Source organism: Marmota flaviventris, chromosome 1 (genome assembly GCF_047511675.1).
Source record: "Marmota flaviventris isolate mMarFla1 chromosome 1, mMarFla1.hap1, whole genome shotgun sequence".
Classification (NCBI taxonomy): domain Eukaryota; kingdom Metazoa; phylum Chordata; class Mammalia; order Rodentia; family Sciuridae; genus Marmota; species Marmota flaviventris.
In genome coordinates, this window is record NC_092498.1 from 31,157,999 (window position 1) to 31,176,877 (window position 18,879).

The 18,879-nt window shown below is 36.2% G+C and overlaps 1 protein-coding gene across 1 annotated transcript in view; it reads left to right on the forward strand.

The window, feature by feature from the left end:
• The window catches only part of Vps50 (VPS50 subunit of EARP/GARPII complex), a 123,635-nt gene extending 113,109 nt beyond the window's left edge, over window positions 1-10,526 (forward strand). Inside the window, exons 26-28 of the mRNA XM_027919894.2 lie at window positions 5,486-5,607; window positions 7,422-7,611; window positions 9,832-10,526. Coding sequence (XP_027775695.1) covers window positions 5,486-5,607; window positions 7,422-7,611; window positions 9,832-9,951 — 432 coding nt within the window. The 3' untranslated portion in view covers window positions 9,952-10,526. The remainder of the gene's footprint in view (window positions 1-5,485; window positions 5,608-7,421; window positions 7,612-9,831) is intronic.
• The last annotated feature ends 8,353 nt before the right edge of the window (window positions 10,527-18,879 follow it).

The window sequence follows — 18,879 nt, forward strand, 5'->3', positions numbered from 1 at the left end:
ATTCCTGTTAAGTTTAAATTTGCCCATTTCTTGATTGGGTTAGGGTTTCTGGTTTTGTTTGTTTTTTTGGAGTTCTTTATATATTCTGCATATTAATTCTGTACCAGAAGAGTAGCTTCTCATATTCTGTCAGCTCTATATTCGCACTCTTGTTTGTTATACAGAAGCTTTTTAATTTGATGGCATCTCATTACTGATTCTTGATTTTATTTCTTTAGCTTTAGGAGTCATGGAAATCAGTGCCTGCACCTACATGTTGGAGTGTTGACCCTGTATTTTCTTCTAGCACTTGCAGAGTTTCTGGTCAGATTCCTTGGTCTTTGATACACGTTGAGTTGACTTTTGTGCATGGTGAGAGAGAAAGATTAGTTTCACTTTTCTAGGAGATCTAGTTTGATTTTTTTTATATAGGTAGTTCCAGTTTTCCTAGCACAGTTTGTTTAAAAGGCTGTCTTTTCTCCAGTGTATGTTTTTGGTATCTTTGTAGAGTATCAGATGACTGTAACTATGTGGACTTTTCTCTGTATCTTCTATTCTTTTCCATTGGTCTTCATGTCTGTTTCTTATTTCTTTTTTCTTTCTTTTTTTAACTCTTGCTTTGTAGTATAATTTGAGATCAGGAATTGTGATGCCTTCAGTGTTGCTGTTATTGTTCAGAATGACTTTGACATGGATCTTTTATTCTTCCAAATGAATTTTAGGGCTGCTTTGTCTAGTCCTGTGAAAAATGTCATTGGTATTTTGTTGGGGAATGCATCCAATCTGGAGATCACCTTTGATAATATGTCCATTTTAACAATATAAATTCGGCCTATCCAAGAACATGGGAGGTCTTTCCATCTTATATCTTTTTCAGTTTCTTTAGCATTTATAATTTTCATTGTACAGGTCTTTCGCCTCCTTGGTTAGATGTATTCCAAGATTTTTTTTTTTCTTTTTGAGACTATTGTGAATGAGATTGTTTTCTTAATTTCTTTTTCATCAGGTTCATTATTGGCATACAGAAAAGCTACTGATTTTTGTGTGTCCATTTTATATTCTCCTACTTTGCTGAGTTTGTTTATTACATCCAGAAGTTTTTTGGTGGAGGCTTTTTTTTTTTTAGGGGGGTGGGTGGTGGAGGGTCTTCTAAATATAGGATCATGACTAAAAACAGAAACAATTTAACTTTGTCTTTGCCTATTTGTATCTCTTTAATCACCTTGCCTAATTGCTCTGGCTAAAATTTCAAGTTCTATAATCAAATAGGACTGGTGAGAGTCCACTGAGTCAAGAAGATATTTCTGTTTAGTTAGATGTTATTTCTATAGTTTAGTGTGTATAATCAATAGCAAGTGACCTTGTCCTTGATAATTTCAAGTTATTTTTTCTATGAATCATTACTTTTGCAACATGTCATGCAAATAGCTCTTTGTATTCAGTGACTTGCATTTATAAGTTTCCTGGAAAGAGTCATACTCTATTTTTTTCAATTTATGTATGAATAGATATTAATAGATAACCTGACATGTGTCATGCTCTGGTAGAAATACTGGCAATATAATTGTGAATTAAGGGACTTATATGCCTTCAGGGAATTTACATACCAGAGCAGAGACAGCAGTAAACAGATGAATTGACATGTAATGTCAAGTGATGAATAGTGCTGCAAAAATAATAATAATATAAACCAGCTAAAGAGAGGAAGGAAATGACAGGATGTGAGTGAGAGAGAAACACCATTTATATACTCTAGTCACAGAAGGACTTTGATAAACTGAGTGGAGAAGAGGCCTGAAGGAAGTAAGTAACTGAGCCATGTGGGTATCTGAGGTGAGGAAAGAAAGTCTTAGAAAATGAAAAAGTAGTTTTCAGAAAGTTTTGTTTTTGCATATTTGCCAATGAATAGAAATTGACTTTTTAAAACACTCCTTTTATCTCATTTTCACCATCCTTCTTACCTTCTTATCAAAGGCAATAAATAGTAGCCTGGGACATGTGAGAACTGATAAAGCTGTGGCCTGGGAGAGCAGCATAGGAGTCTGTTGTGCCCACTCCCAGCTACTTATGATATCCTTCTGGAGTCCTCTCCCCAGATTCAAGAGACTTTGAGTAAGCAATATAGAGGAGTCTCCATAGAGATATAAGGGGTGAGTGAAAAACAGGGTACTTTGTGTTTACTACCCTAGACTTCAAAGAACACTGACCTTGAAAAATAATGAAAGAAGAACTCTTTGTTTCTAAAACACTCAGGAGATTTCAATTCCAAATTTTAACTTGAAATATAAAAGATAAATATAATTTATAAATATGTCACCCCCTCTTTATTAACTATTGTGTTTTTGAGAAGTTGTGACATGCTGTTTTAATCCATGTAGGCTACTGTAACAAATGCAATAGACTGGGTAGTTTATAAATAACAAATTATAGTTATTTCTCACAGTTCTGGAGGTTCAAAAGCCCAATGGGGCTGGAGTTGTGGCTCAGCGGTAGAGCACTCACCTAGCATATGAGAGGCTCCGGGTTCGATCCTCTGCACCACATAAAAATAAATAAATAAAGATATTGTGCCCAACTAAAAACTAAATATTAAAAAAAAAAAAGCCCAAGATTGATGGGGTAGCTGGTGTGAGGCCCCAAATTTTTATAGATGTCACCTTCTTGTTGTATCCTCACATGACAAAAGGGGTGTGGCAGCTCTATGGGGCCTCTTTTTATTAATTATTTATTTTAATTAGGTATATATGACAGCAGAATGAATTTTGCTTCATTGTACACAATTGCAGCACAACTTTTCATTTCTTTGGTTATACACCATCTAGCATTGGACCATATGTGCAGTCATACATGTACCTAGGGTAATGATGTCCATCTCATTCCACCATCTTTCTGGCCCCCATGCCTCCTCCCCAATCCTCTCTTTCCTTTGCCCAATCAATTTCCTCCATTTTTCTCCTGCCTCATCCCCCTCCATATGAATCAGCATCCACTTATCAGAGAGAATATTCGGCCTTTGGTTTTTTGGGATTGGCTTACTTTGCTTAGCATCATATTCTCCAACTCCATCCATTTACCTGCAAATGCCATGATTTTATTCTCTTTTAATGCTGAGTAATATTCCATTCTGTATATATACCACAGTTTCTTTAGCCATTCATCTATTGAAGGGAACCTGGGTTGCTTCCACAGTTTAGCTATTGCTAATTGAGCTGCTATAAACATTGATGTAGCTGCGTTACTTTTGTAGGCTGATTTTTAAGTCCTTTGAGTACAGACCAAGGAGTGGGATAGCTGAGTCAAATGGTGGTTCCATTCCAAGTTTTCTAAGGCATCTCCATACTGCTTTCCAGATTACTTGCACCAATTTGCAGTCCCACCAGCAAAGTACAAGTGTGCCATTTTCCCCACATCCTTGCCAACATTTATTGTTGTCTGTGTTCTTAATAACTGCCATTCTGACTGGTGTGACATGAAATCTTAGAGTAGTTTTGATTTGCATTTCTCTAATTACTAGAGATGTTGGACATTTTTTTTATATATATTTGTTGGTTGAATGTATATCTTCTGAGAAGGGTTTGTTCAGCTCCTTAGCCCATTTATTGATTGGGTTGTTTGGTTTTTTTTTTTTTTTTTTGGTGTTAAGTTGTTTGAGTTCTTGATATATCCTGGAGATTAGTGCTCTATCTGACGTGTGTGTGGAAAAAATTTACGCCCAAAATGTAGGCTCTCTTTTCACCTCATTGATGGGGCCTCTTTTATAAAAGCACTATTTCTCTCCATGAGAGATCTACTCTCCTGATCTAATTGTCTTCTAGAAGGCCCCACTGCTAATACATCATCACCCTGGGAGTTGGGATTTCCCCGTATGAATTTTGGGGGAACACAGACATTCAAACCACAGCATATGCCAACTGTAGTACTCACAGGGATGCAAGAAAGAAAACTTATACACTCAGTGATTATATATGATAGTAGAAGGAGGCTAGTGGTTTCAATTATTCTTAATTCTAAGAAACATGATTATTATAGAGAAGAACCTATAACAATTAGTGTTATTCAGGTTATTAACTTGAACCCAACTCTGTGCAACTTAAGTAAGGCCTTCTTTAAGCAAAAAGTTAATTATCTATGAGAACTTTTATTCTTTCACTACTACTTTTCCAAGTTTAAATCAGGTGAAAGCCTGCTTTTGTTGTCCCCAGAGAATTGTAAAATGAAAAAGTTGTATTATTCATTTAACAGCCAGCATTCTTGAACATTGAATTTAGCAATAAGTAGAATGTCATTTTTTACAGGAAGCATATAGCTTTATTTTTAAAATAGGTATTAATGAGAATTGTTAGATTGTGTGACTCTTGAAATCCAAAGCTATTTATCATAGCAAATGAATAAATAACTAAAAAATACTACTGCTCTGCTAGATTCATGAAATGAAACAATAGTGAAGAGCAATTATTTATTTAACTCTAATTTTCATAGGTAAGCTTAGTGAATTGGCAATCCATTTTAAAAAATAATTTAAAGCAAGCAATTGTTAAAAATGAATCAGTAAGAAAATTGTGGTTTAAGAAGTAGCAAAAGAGCAAAAGATAACACATTAATCGTTACATAGTAGGTTGACTGGAGATGATCAGATTTGCTATTTTTTCTTTCATATTGGAACATTTGAACATACATCAGCTCTAACTTAATATTGTGTTGCTTCTCTATTCAGGAAACATAATTAAAACATAATTTTAAGCTTTCACTTTATTTGAAATAAATTGCCAAGAAAGGGTCAGCAGTCTTTATTTTTATAAATGAACATATTTAGTTGATAATAGTACAAAGAGACCGTTCATTGAAGGATGCATTATCTACTGCTTTTATGGAATTATTGAGGTTAATCAGTTGTGTGTGTGTGTGTGTGTATGTGTGTGTTTAACAAGTATGTCATAAATGTTGACAGACAATTAAAATGTTCCAGATTTTTGGTAGGAAATAGAAAAATATTTTTCTTTGTACTAAAAATTTGTAGTTATGACTTTTAAATTATTTGGTATATTAGAATTTATTTAGTTTCACAGAATGTTTAAGGAAAGGAATAATTTTTCAGATTGCTTTCCAAAGAGTATAGCCACAAATTAGAAATAATTAACTTTGAGTTGAAGGCTTATTTTTTTTGTTTTGTTTTTTGTTTTCAAACTGGGTTTCTCAAAGATTTTAAAAACCAAATTTTGTTCATTTAGCTCTTTTAGTTCATTGTGACAACCATTGGCAATTTTGAGTTATAGATACATTTGGACATTGTTAAAGATAAAATGGAGTGTATTCTGTACTATACATAATCTGTTCATAATTTTAAACCTGTATATTACATATAAATTATCTTTGGCATTGGTCTCTTTTTGTTTTGCTTGGTTTGATTCTAAGTCTTTGTTATTTTCTTCATTCACTTTTATGGGAAAGCACTGTGATTTTTTTTTATAATGATAATCACATAAGGCCATAACTTTTGTCTTCTTAGGAATTTGAGCAGTTTAACAGAAGGTTAAATGAAGTTTCTAAGAGAGTTCGGATACCCTTGCCTGTGTCTAATACACTTTGGGAACATTGTATACGATTGGCTAATAGGACTATTGTGGAAGGGTAAGTTTTTCTGGGCAGCACCCTGTTTCTTAAACATTTAATGAATAGCATTAAATGTTAGCAGTAATGGATGGAGAGAATTGGTAGAAATAACAACAAATAGTAGATAAGTTTGGAATCTGATTAGAGAATAAGCCATAAATTTCACCATGCCTGTCTCTGTATTTTATTATCTTCTTAGTAACAAAGAATCAGCAAATGGATGAATGAAGAATACAGAAGCTGATGGTTACCTGAAAATTAAACAAATTATTAGTATTACCTAATAATAATATCTTTATAATAATGATTATTTCCAACATTTATTTAGCACTGTTATTTATAGAACCAGACATTTCATAGGATTATATCACCAAAGCCTTAGTTACCTTCTTTTGATAGATACTGTTATTCTATCAGTGATAAAACTTAGTCTCAGAAATCAAGGTTCAGAAAGGTACATAACTTGTCCAAGTTTAAAGGTTGAGAAGGCATATGGACTCCTGATTTCTGATGGCAAAGTCAATCCTCATAACCCATTTATCCCTGTTAATCATTCTGTCAGTTAAAACTCAATAAATCTTCTATGTGTTAAGTTTATAGATCAGTCAGTAGTAATTCTGCTACTCACTCGTCTGTCCACAACATCTAGAACACAAAAAGTATCAGTAATACATTTAAAACATTTCCAAAAGGCATAGAGGTATTTTAAAGACCATGCACAGTGATATAGAGTTACACATCAGTTGAATTTTCATACTCTTGTTAATCTAATTTCTTCTTAGTTCTCATTTGTTATAAAAGAATTAATTAGCAGGGCACAGTGGCACATGTCTGTAATCCTAGCGGTTTGGGGGGCTAAAACAGGAGGACTGCGAGTTCAAAGCCAGCCTCAGCAAAAAGCGAGGTGCTGAACAACTCAGTGAGACCCTGTCTCTAAATAAAACGCAAAATAGGGCTGGGAATGTGGCTCAGTGGTCTAGTACTTCTGAGATTAATCCTTGGTAGCCAAAAAGCAGAATAAATTAATAGAAAGGTGATGGTGATGAAATGACAATCATCTTGGCAAAAAAAAAAAAACTGAACAATCTCAACTGAAAAGTATTTTCAATAAATTTGTGTAGAAAAATGAGTAATATATGTTAGACTTCAATATAAAACACTTAGGAGAAAAAGCTTGATCACTTTAATATTATAATTTATGATTTTCTTGCAAATTTTCTTAGGGGAAATCCCTTATACCCTAAGGTTGAGTTTTCCATGGTATGTAAGATTGATTAAAGAAATGAGACACTGATTTGAGAATAATATGTCTGTACTGTTAAGGTTGATATATTTATCCTTATTGCTAATCCACCTGAAAATGCATAGTATTTTAATAGTGTAGGGTATTGGAATAAGTCTGCAGATTGTTTTATCATGGAAGTAGTATGGTGTTCATGGGAGAATTATTTCATTTGTTTCCTTTGCGTTGAATAGTTACAATATTGAATAGTTTAATAAAACTAGGATTACTTTGGAACATTCAAAGCTTAGTTTCATCAATAATGCAATTAGCTACAGAGAACCAGAGTCTGTAGAGAAATGAAGAACCTTGAAGTTGCTTGATATCTTTGCTTTGCAAATAGGAAACTTGAAGACCAGATGGGAAAAATGACCTTTTTATTATTATTTTTTTAACCAGGTAGGTAAATGACAGGGCTTGAACACAACTCACTCCTGACACAAGGCTCATGTGCTTTTTTTCCTGAACTCGCTTATTTCTGGACAGTCTATCCAAATGCAGTTTAGAGAAGAGATGGTTATTTATATTGTCTCATTATTGTATATCTTAGATATGCCAACGTCAAGAAGTGCAGTAATGAGGGTCGTGCCTTGATGCAATTGGATTTTCAACAGTTTTTAATGAAACTTGAAAAGCTAACAGATATTAGACCCATTCCTGATAAAGAATTTGTGGAAACCTATATCAAAGCCTACTACCTAACTGAGAATGACATGGAACGCTGGATCAAAGAGCACAGGGTGAGTTGGAAAACAGTTAATTAAGTTTTCATTCCTTTCCTTTGTGCTTGTCTGAAATCTTATATAATTCAAAACCATGAAAATGAAAAAAAATTTGCTTTTTTAACATAAATTACTTAGGTCAGTTCTTTACAATACTAAGACTGTGAATATACACAGTTCTTTACCTAATCAAATCCTTTTGAGCCCTTCTGAACTATTCACAGTAATTATCTGGATATACAGCCAAGTCAAAACATTGACCATATTTTTCCTGCATTTGTGTTATAGGAAAAAGCTAAAGCTGGTTAACATCAAGAAAGATTGAATACAATAACATTGTAATGATTCCTAAGCTATATAGTCTGTTATAAAATTCAAACCTTCTTATACCTCTCAGTAATGCAGTGGTAACATCATTAGGGTGCCATGATTAGTGATGATTGATGGTATTATTTAAATGGCTTACTTAATGTGTACCCAGCATTAAATATTACCTTTGATACAAATTTGATTATTTTTCTTTTGTGTGAATGTTTAGATAAGTAAAGAAAAATACTGTTCATTTTTATTTAGGATACTGAATTTTCAGCACAGTTTAACTCAGAACACGTCACTTAAACTTGCTTGGTATGGGGACCTTTCTGTATGATTCTTATATCATTTGTCTGGATAGACAGTATATGAAGATGGATTTAATGAAAATATGCAAAGCATAAAAAAATCATCATTAAATCTTGCTTTAATAAATCCAGTGTTCACATTTACTTAGGCTATGAACATCATGGGTAAAAGTTAAGTAACATTTTATTTCATTTGGGTAAGGAAAATAAAGAATTATTTGTATTTACCTAATCTGACTCATCCTTTTGAGACCGAGTTTCTGTAAAAAGAGGAAATGAACTTTAGCCTAGAGCATCAGCATTAGATAAATTTTGTATGAGCTTCCCACTTGTGTGTTGGAAGCTAAATATCGAAGTAGATGTTATTTTCAGTGATTCAGACCAAGTAATCCAAGAATTGAGAAAACTTCCACACATTTTGCCCCAATGACGTTTGAGAACCAAAATGCTAAATCTGTATGTAGATGGACTACTGAATGTTGCCAGAATCCACTTAGTCGAATAAGCTGTAAATACTTCCAAGTTGATACTGAGAAAGAGCACAGCTTTGAAGCATTCATTATTTAGTCAATAACAATATCCATTTGGGCATTTCTTGTTTTAATGTAGGGTACTGAATATTTTTAAGTTGGTATTTTGGAAGAGCTTTAACTTATTAAATGTCTGTATTTAATGACAATTTCTCAGCAGCAGAAGGGACTTTCCAGAGAAACTATCTACAATGGCAAGTCCAGTGCTGGATGGCGATGGATACTCACTGAGTGCTGACTGGTTAAATGAAATTCTTTGCCAGGTGGTGACAGTTGCTCTCAGAGGGCAGAAACACAAGCAGAGCAGTTTGCTAAGCTTTTAGACGAACTTTCCTCATACTTTGGAAGTGTATTGTCTTTAGTGTTTACTTAAAGACAGAGGTGATACTACATAATAATCATTCCCCATCTGATCTCTTTATGTTCAACCTCCAGAACCAAATCATTGTGCAAACATTTCTGATGAAATGCTCTTCATTCTCATCCTAGCAATTCATTGTCTGAAATTCAAGAACCAGTTAGATATGGATAGTGAAAGATACTCAGTCTTAGTTTTATATACTATCTACCAATTATAATACCAGGTTTTAAAAATAATAACTGCCTGATTCTTGTTACCATGTTCATTTTTTGCCTCTTAGAAAAGTTGTTGTTCAGTTAGAGGTTTTTTTTTTTTTTTTTTTTGGTTGTTGGTTTTTATTAACTAAAGTTTTTTATAGAGTAATCAAATTTTTGAAAGTTTGAAACTCCTGTATATTTTGATAATTGTATAACAAAGAATACCACAGAAATAAGCAAAAAATGTGTCCTTTGAAGTGATAAAAAGCAAGCAAGGGCACCTCAGATTGCCTTCAACATTAAAACAGATCCTATTCCTTCCTGATTTAAGTGTATATTACACTATCCTCATTCCTTGTTTTTAGAGCTCAGTAAGCAACTTTTCTTCAGAGTCCTAAGTCTAATTTCCACTTTTTGTCACTGGTTTAAGTGCTCAGAGCTATCCAGTACCCGAATATCTGCCTGTTCTTTTATTGCATTGATAGATCCATGTCTTTACTATTACTAAATCTGATTCTTTCTTTGAGCAGGAATATTCAACAAAACAGCTGACCAATCTGGTGAATGTTTGCCTAGGATCCCATATCAATAAGAAAGCAAGACAGAAACTTCTAGCAGCTATAGATGATATAGATCGACCTAAAAGATAATGAACTCAGCTCGTTTTCCTCAGTGACATCAGTCTCAGCATACATGACATGAAAGCCAGTTTTCATGCACTCCTGACAACTGTCTGCTAAGAAAACTCTGTGCATGTCCTTTCCAACTGGAAAGTGGAAAACATTGAAGTGTATGTGGTGTTCTCAATGGCTTTACATGCTCTGGTGTCTTCTCTTCAGCTTTTGTTGTAATCCTTTTCCTGAAATGATATCATAACTATTGTTATTTGACTACAATTATACATTTACAGAAGAATGTATCTTAAATTATAATTAGAAGGAACATTGGCTAATATATCTATGAGCAGCTTTTAGAGAGTGAATTTATGTTGGCATATTTTCACTCTCTGAACTTTAGTTCTTACTAGGCATAATAAGAAAGGGTTAATGTACAGTATTTCCTAATTATGAGTGCTGCATGAGAATTAAAAAGTACAAGTAAGTAAAAGAGTTGAAAAATCAGTATGTTCTGTTTTTAAATGTCAAAATTTATGTGAGTGAATTTGGTTATGACCAAAGTGATCATAAATGATGAAATTTAATAAATATTATACTCTTAATGATCAGCCTGTGTGAGACTGTATTTTGATATTTTTACCTGGCAGACAGATTTCATGAAAGTGTAATGTAATTTTTAGCACATTTCTAATTATTTTATATCCGGAATCCAGTGGTGAGAAGTAATTTCATTGTGCATGCCTTTTCAGTATCTGAGTACTATATAGAATGACGATTATGCATCTTTTAAATCTTTCTTCATAAAAATATTCTATGGAATAGGATATTTTATACAGACTTTGCTTTTTTTGAATTCAACTTTTTGTCGTAGGACAGCAAAACCTGGGTTGAGTAACTCAGGAAAGAACTGTGTGCTAATGAAGCCTAAATGTAGGGTCATATGTTCATCTGCTTAAATATGTGCTTTGTAACTCAGGTGTGTAATAATAGGAGCGTAGCCAATGATGAATTTCAGAACTCAGTTAGTCTCTAGTAATGTTAAGTACCATTCCTGCAAACTTTGGAATGGAGCCAGGAATCATCTTAACAATATATGACATGACATGAATATCAATTTCCCACGCATGCACTTATGGCAGCTATTTAATAAGAAATTTTGTGTGTATGTTCTTTCTGACTGACAAATGGATGATCTCTAAGCTTGAGTGATGTTGGCACAGTGATTACTGTGCATGATCTGTAACATCAGTAGCTCACTGAATCCTAAGGAGTTTAATTGGAAACAGGCCTTGTGTCCTGGGAGTCTTGAGGTGCTGAAGTGAAGGGCATTGGGTGGCACATGGTCAGGCATGGAGGTGTCCATTCATCCTTGCAAATGTCCAAGACCTGTGTATTATAACATGAGGCACTTGTAGCATATTTTTGTATATGGGTGTGTATATATATGGGAGTTGACTTTTATTTTGAGCCTCTCAGTTCACAGTTCACTTACTAATGATTTAGAACTTTCCTTTTGTAAAAAGATGATCAGCTTATAATACTAGATTATGTACTTATGAAATATATTCTGCCTGTATCATTTATCTACATACATGCAGCCATTTGAAGAAAATAAACATGAGATAAGCATGGTTCTTGTTGAAATGGCACAGTCAGCTATGCACATAAAGAACTAGTCGATCTAATTTATCTTAATAGGATATCCTTATTTTTTTTTCACATGGATTTATGGCTGATTTCCATCAACTTCTACTTTTAAGTTGGCTCTAGACAAAATGAACAGCAGGTATCTGCCTGGTAGAGCCTGGCATGTTTTAGGGTCATAAGACTTGATACAAAGGAAGTATCTCATTAAATAGAAGATTCAGTCATGCAATCTGAAAGATATTTTAACTTACCCATACTTTGATTTATCTATCTTAAAAAGGTTAAGTCTTCTGAATTCTTTCCGGAAAAAAAAAAAAAGTTTCTGCATTAAAATGTAGCCAAGGTCAAAACAGTAAGGAGATTTGAATCATGAAATTGCCAAATAATAGGAGAGTTACCAGACATTTCTCAAATACATTATGTAGTGATATTGAATCATTGCATTATGACATTGTGTGAAACTCATTTTAAGATAAATAGAATTGAAAAGCTGAGAAAGTAAATGGAATTACACATATTCTAAAAACTACAGTTGTTACCCAAAATTTCTTTTTGAGTCTAAATTTTCCTTAACATTGACATTTAATATGAAAGTGTCCTGTAGAATTCAAACTTTTAAGTTGATGTGGGAGCTTGATAAATAAGTATACCCCGTGAAAGGATGACTGTTTATACAAACATATTGTTTTTCATTTTAAAATGTTAGGAAGATACATAGCAATTCAAATGAATTTATTTGTTTCAGTTCATAAAAATACCTATGAGAATTTCATAAATTTACTTTAACTAATAAGCTTTTTTCTCAATTTACAAAATGAAATCACATTTCTCTTGAAGCCAGAATTATACAATATTTTATCATATGTTTGAGCAGAACTTCCTTTAAAATTTCTATTTAGTTGAGTGCTGAAGTAAAACTTTAAGTTAGATTAAATAGCTTTTCCTGTACCCACTCACTGAAAAGTAGTTATTAAAAAAGGCTTGTAATTTAATTCACTTTGAAAGTATGGTTATCTTTTGTAATGAAAACTTTGACCTGAAGATGAATACAAATCGTGTTCAAGGCAAACAGAAATGGTACAGGGGGAGATATATGTGTATGTACACATATATACATATATATGTACATACCTGCCTACATACACACACATATATACACACACACATACATAATACTTTGGAGTAATTTTGATAGAGACTTTATGGTTAAAATGATATTTAGCTCTTGATCATGATTAATGACAAGAAAATTATTAAAACTGTAGTGTGCAGTCTATGTAAATGTTAACGCTGGTTCAGCTTTCCACAGATTTTTTTTCTCTTACTGTGGAAAAAGTCTGTTCAATTACTATTGTCCAGTCAAAAAGTTTAAGTTACATAACTCCCACAAGAGAGTTGCCCACAAGGACAAAACTATGTCCGATTTATATATGAGAAAACTAGTTCAAAATGAATGAAGGGAAATAGTTCATTTGTTTTGAAATGTCTCTTGATTGGCACATCCTTCTGTGAATATCACTAAGTTATCACTGGGATAACTTTTTTTCCAATTTGAAAACAAAATCACAATTAAATATTCTCCTTCACTAGGAAGATGCCTCTGGAATTATGGAACTTTATTGATGTGATTAGTAGAAAACATTTCTTAGTTGGTTTGTTCTAATGAAGAATTTTTTTTAAGTTAAAGACCACTTTCCTTCTCAAGACTGAAGATACTGTTGGCCTGATGAGGATTTCCAAATTTACTCTCTAAAGAAGTTTTCACACTCAGTTTTGTCACACCTGAACCCTTCCATCCAGTGAAGGGATTTGCTTGATCAATAGTCATTATTTTTTTTCTGTTTTGTTCTAATATCTGGTCTGTACCTTCCATCTACCAGTAACCAAAAGGATTTCGGGTGTGTTGGGGGGTCGTTGTTTTGTTGTTGTTTGTTTTTGATACCAGGAATTGAATCTTCAGGGGCACTGAGCCACATCTCCACCCACACTACCCCGCTTTTTTTTTTTTTTTTTTTTTTTTTTGAGGCAGAACCTTGCTAAGTTGCTTAGAACCTCACTAAGTTGCTGAGGCTGGCTCTGAACTTGTAATCCTCCTGCCTGAGTCTTCCAAGCCACTGGGATTACAGGAGTGTTGCCACTATGCCTGGCTAGGATTTCTGTTTCAAAGAATAGACATTTTTGTATTCTGGGCATTTTTATTCAGCTACAGTAAGCATGCTAGCCTTTGCCTTAAAGGGAAGAGCCTTAGAATTCAGGGTTTCCATATACACAGACCCAGTTCTGGAGCCTACACTGAAGTATACACCATCAGGTTATTGGAAGACGCTTTTTGCTTGCTCCCTGTTATTTACCCTACCTGACTTCTATTACCCTTTCTAGTCACAATATTACCTTTAAAAAACCAACCAAAATAAAACTTAATTCTTCTCAGGGATAGGTATTATGGAGGAAAAATTGGTAGGAAATGGTGGCTCTAATACAGTTGAAACTGGTGATAACACAAGACCTCAGGTGGAGGGAAGTAAGGATCCACTGGGCAGATGATGGGGAAGGTACTGCAAGCCGAGAGAATGGTGAGTGCAAAGGCCCTAGGGTGGAGGAGGCCAGAGTGATTGGCACAGTAAGCAGGAGAACAGAGAGGACATGGCAGCAGAGGTCACACAGCGGGAAGGCCTTGTGAACCACAGGAAGAGCTTTAGATTCAACTTGCAAATGGGAAGCCCTTGGAGGGCTATGACCACAGAGGGGTGAACTGAGTTATGACTTAGATTTTAGCTAAAATGTGTTTGAGAAGAGGCCATAGAGGATCAACCACCAAATAAGGAGACAGGATAGGAAACTAACTGTAAACCCTGAGAGGCATAATGGTGGCCAGGACTACAATTATACTGGTAGAAATGGTAAGATGTGGTCAGAATCTAGGCATAATCAAAATTGAAGGCAGGAGATATGATTCATTGCTTGATGTAATGTTGGAGCAAAGAAGAATTCAGGATGATGTAAGACTTGTTTAAGGAAGTAGGATTCTGGGAGGAGTGGGTTTATGGAATAGATCAAGCAAACAGTTCAGGGCAGGGAAGTTTGAGATATCTCGAGACATAGTTGGAGCTGTAGAAGAGGCAGCTGCAGTTATGAGCTGACAGAACATCAGGGAGGGCTTTTGATGTCAATGTGGGAGTCATCAGAATATATCATGAAGCCACACTTTCTTTAGGAAGCAGAAAAATCTGCACTCAGCCATGAATATTAATGAATCTTGGTCATACAGGTTGGGCTCCTTTCCAATTGCCATCTGCCATGGGTTGGACTTAGAAAAAATCCGTATCACACAGGTTGAGTGAAGGAAAAGTCTGGAACAGCTTGGGAGGTGAGACAGGACCAATACCATATGAGAGGGAGTGTTTTCTAGAGCAACTTCCCACCTAGTGGCCCCCCTGGGGCCTTGGGACTTTGTAGCTCCTTCGACTGGGACAAGGGAGTCATTTCTCCCTCACAAAGTTGGTTCTAGTGCAGCTCGTTACTCAGGCATTCATTCGAGCTTCAGGGTCACGCTTTCCCAGAATATCTTTCCTGTGCAGACACTGGCTAGGCTCTTGGAATGCTCTGGTGGATGGAACAGATCATGTGTGCTGTCAGGACACTGAACTTTAGCAAGATTAACAGGTGTAAGCAAATATCTCATTACGTTTAGGGGAGTATTCCAAAGGAATAGTCTGGGATGGGGGTCAGGAAGAAGAGGCTAAGGAAACAAGGTGTGGTTGGTCTCTAAGAGGGAGTGAAAGGGGACAGAGGTGAAGGCTGAGGAGATGGGCATTGCTGAGAAGTGGGCAACGTGGGCCAGGTTTGCCTCCAGGCACTCAAAAATTGTAATTTTAAACTCTGTCAAAGTGAACTAGCCACAGTTGCCAGTGCATTAGTTATAGGAGAGTAGAGGGAGTCTATGGAAGAGAGAATGGCTAAGAAATTCCACCTGTGTATTCCAAGATGACACATTCTAGACAGCACTTAACACCCAATCTTGCTTAGGTCAAAGCTCCAAGATGGATGGAATGCAAGTACACAGGCCCCTTGCGTAGGAATTTCTGCTTCAGCTGTCCTGAATATCTGGTCAGGTCCTTGGGGCAGGACTCCAGAACACCCCATCCTGGATCAGACACATGGTCAGTGTTTGTTGACTTCTTAATATTGTAGAAAGAGTATTAATTTCTCTGTAATTATTAAGGAGAGATGTAGACTGGCATTTGAAGCCAAAACATTGGCAGTTCAAAAAGAAACAATAATTTACTTCAATTCCTTAATTTTTTAACAACTGCAGACTGCCTGAGATGAAGCATGACTTGTTTTAATAGACTCCTAGACCAGTCAGTGGGTCTCAAGATGTGGTTCCCACCAGCCTCAGTATCACTCAGGAACTTGTTAGTCATGCAAATTCTTGGGCCCTGCCCCCAGGCCTATGGAATTAGAAACTCTGGATATGGAACTCAACAATTAATGTTTTAACAAGCCCTGATGCACACCAAAGTTTGAGAACCATTGTATTGGACTTGTGCACGAACACACGAGATGACTTGGGGGGGAGGGGGTACCGGGGATTGAACTCAAGGGCACTCAACAACTGAGCCACATCTTCAGCCCTATTTTGTATTTTATTTAGAGACAGGTCTCACTGAGTTGCTTAGTGCCTCGCTTTTGCTGAAGATAGCTTTGAACTCGCAATCCTCCTGCCTCAGCTTCCCAAGCTACTGGGATTACAGGCATGTGCTACTGCCCCTGACTCAAACACACAAGACGAAAGTGGTTCAGAGTTGTTGGAACTCTGTTTTCTCTGACAAAAGAACAACAATAGAGCTATTCTAGACTGCTAAGAAAACCTTTCTCTTCAGGCTTTAGACAATATTTATCTTTATTCACTTCAGTGTAAGAATCGTAAGGTTTCTATGAGCTGACTTGGAGTATTGCTTCTCCTCCTGCACCTCTTGAGTGGCTGGTGCTGAAATAGGCCATCATGCATATTGTGTCTCCTTCTCAGTGACTGGAGCCAAATAAGAAAGATGATCCCAGAAGACTTTTAATTGGTGCATGAGTTATGAGCAATGAGGCAAGTGGAACCACAACAATAACTAATATAATGTATCATATATTACAGTGATTTGATCTTTGATTCACTCAGCAATTAATTGAATCAGACAGCAAGAGAAACGTTCGTGATTTGTTAAGGGAAGCTAGCCAACCAGATGGCTATTATCTGTGAATCAGCTAGTTGTCAAATTTCACTTTACTGACAGTCTCTCAAATATAGGAGGGGCTCCAACATCTGGCAGAATTGATTAGTGCACAACTAATACTGAAGCATTTGTACAAGCACCTGTTTTCATTATAAAGCCACAGCTGTACTCTATACAGAAGGTATGGGACTGCATCTCTTTTAGCACTTAAAATGAAAAAAAAAACAGTTATTATTCTAAGATTTCCATAAAGTTCTGCACACAAAAAAATAGGCTGTTAGAATTCTTTTCCTAATAGAATACATCAAGGTGACCATCTTCACCAGGCCATTAGTCCCTGGGGGAGAGGATGATGGGACAAATGACTTTTAACAACAAAGTGCACAGGTTGTCCCTCCCTTATCCCATCTTCATATGTCTGTCTGTCGGTCGGTCGGTTGGTTGGTTGGTTGGTTGGTTGGTACTGGGAATTGAACCCAGGGATGCTTTACCACAGGGCTACATTCTCAGCTCTTTCTATTTGAGATGGGGTCCCTAACTTGGTTAGGGTCTTGCTAAATTGTTGAGGCTGGCCTCAGACCTTATTCCTCCTGCCTCTGCCTCCTGAGTCACTGGGATTACAGGCATGTGCTACCACACCAGCTGGGTTTGCTTTTTATGAAGCAAATTTTAAAAACCACAACTTTCAAAGAAACTTCCTTTCCTAAAAGAATGTGCATGCATCTTACTTTTGTCCATGCAGCCCTTAAAGCAAACCTCCTCTTAATGTGTCCCCCTCTGCAGGGACAGCATCTGCTGGCCTCCCAGCTGTCCTTTGTCTCTACCTTCTTAGTGGCCTCCCTTTCCCTAGACACATTCATTTACCCACGACTCTCCAGGGGAAAGCCTTCCTGCTATCACCATAAACTCCCCAGCCTGCATCTAGATAGTCTTTGTGCTGGTATCTTACTTACCTCATCTTGGCTTAGTCTCCTCTGGGAGGGGCTATTCAATGTGTTTATGTAGCTCCCTTGACAGTCAGTCCAGCCCCACTGGTAGTAACGAGCTTAGGAGGTACCATTGGCCACACGTGCTCTACACACTTTAGCTCTCTCCATTTAATTCTAACAAATCTGTGTGGTGCCTGCCATCTTCATCATCCCCACTCTATAAAGAAGGAAACTGAACGATCCACTTCATTCTGTGTAACTCGATGTTACTTGTTAAGTGGAGGATGATTTTCTTTTCCTGTTTGTTCCTATATCAAACTTACCATGATCTTGATGTGTATTGATGGCTGGGAGATGGGAATAACAACAGTACCTACTTCATAGGGCTATTGGAGGGAAAAGAGGAAATATGAAAAAAGGGTTTCATATATAATTTAGTAAATGGTGGTCATTCATTATTAACCTGATTTTATGGAAAAGAATTTCAAGTCTTATGCAATCTTCCTAGAGTCACACTGCAAGAGGTGGAACCAGAATTTCACTCCAGTGCTCTTCCCACTCCTGCTAGTAGCTGTGGAATTCAGGTATCCAGCAACAGATGGACGTCATTGTATTTCTTCATGAAATGCTTGTATTGAATCCTACTATAAATTTCTTGGTTGCATATTACCTCCTTTGTAACTGTTACTTTGGCTGGGTAGAAAAAATTCATTTTACAAAATATTTACAGTTCTCCCAGCCTATGTTCAGGGAGCTGAGTATGGGCTGCTGAGTGGAGGGTGGCCCATAGATAATAGAAACATCCACATTTGGGGCAGCTGGAAAATGAGTCCCTGCTCCTCTGATTCCTTGTCCTCTCAGTAGGATCTCCTTTTCCCCTTTTCTGCTTTGCTCTTTTTATGCCTTTATCTCTCACCCTAGGCACCCCCACTGCACTCCCTTTCTGGAACCCCAATCCTGTGTTGATTTGGGGAACAGAAGTGGTTGGCAATGGGGCACATTTTAGTTCTCAATTAGATCAGCAGTTTCTTGGATTCATTATTTCAACTCGTTTGAGGGCCAAAGGAGGAAACGTGGCACTTGATGCTCATGAGAGGCAAAGGAAATTGTAGTATGCAGAAAACCAGCACAGGCATTAATGGGGATATAACTCCACCATT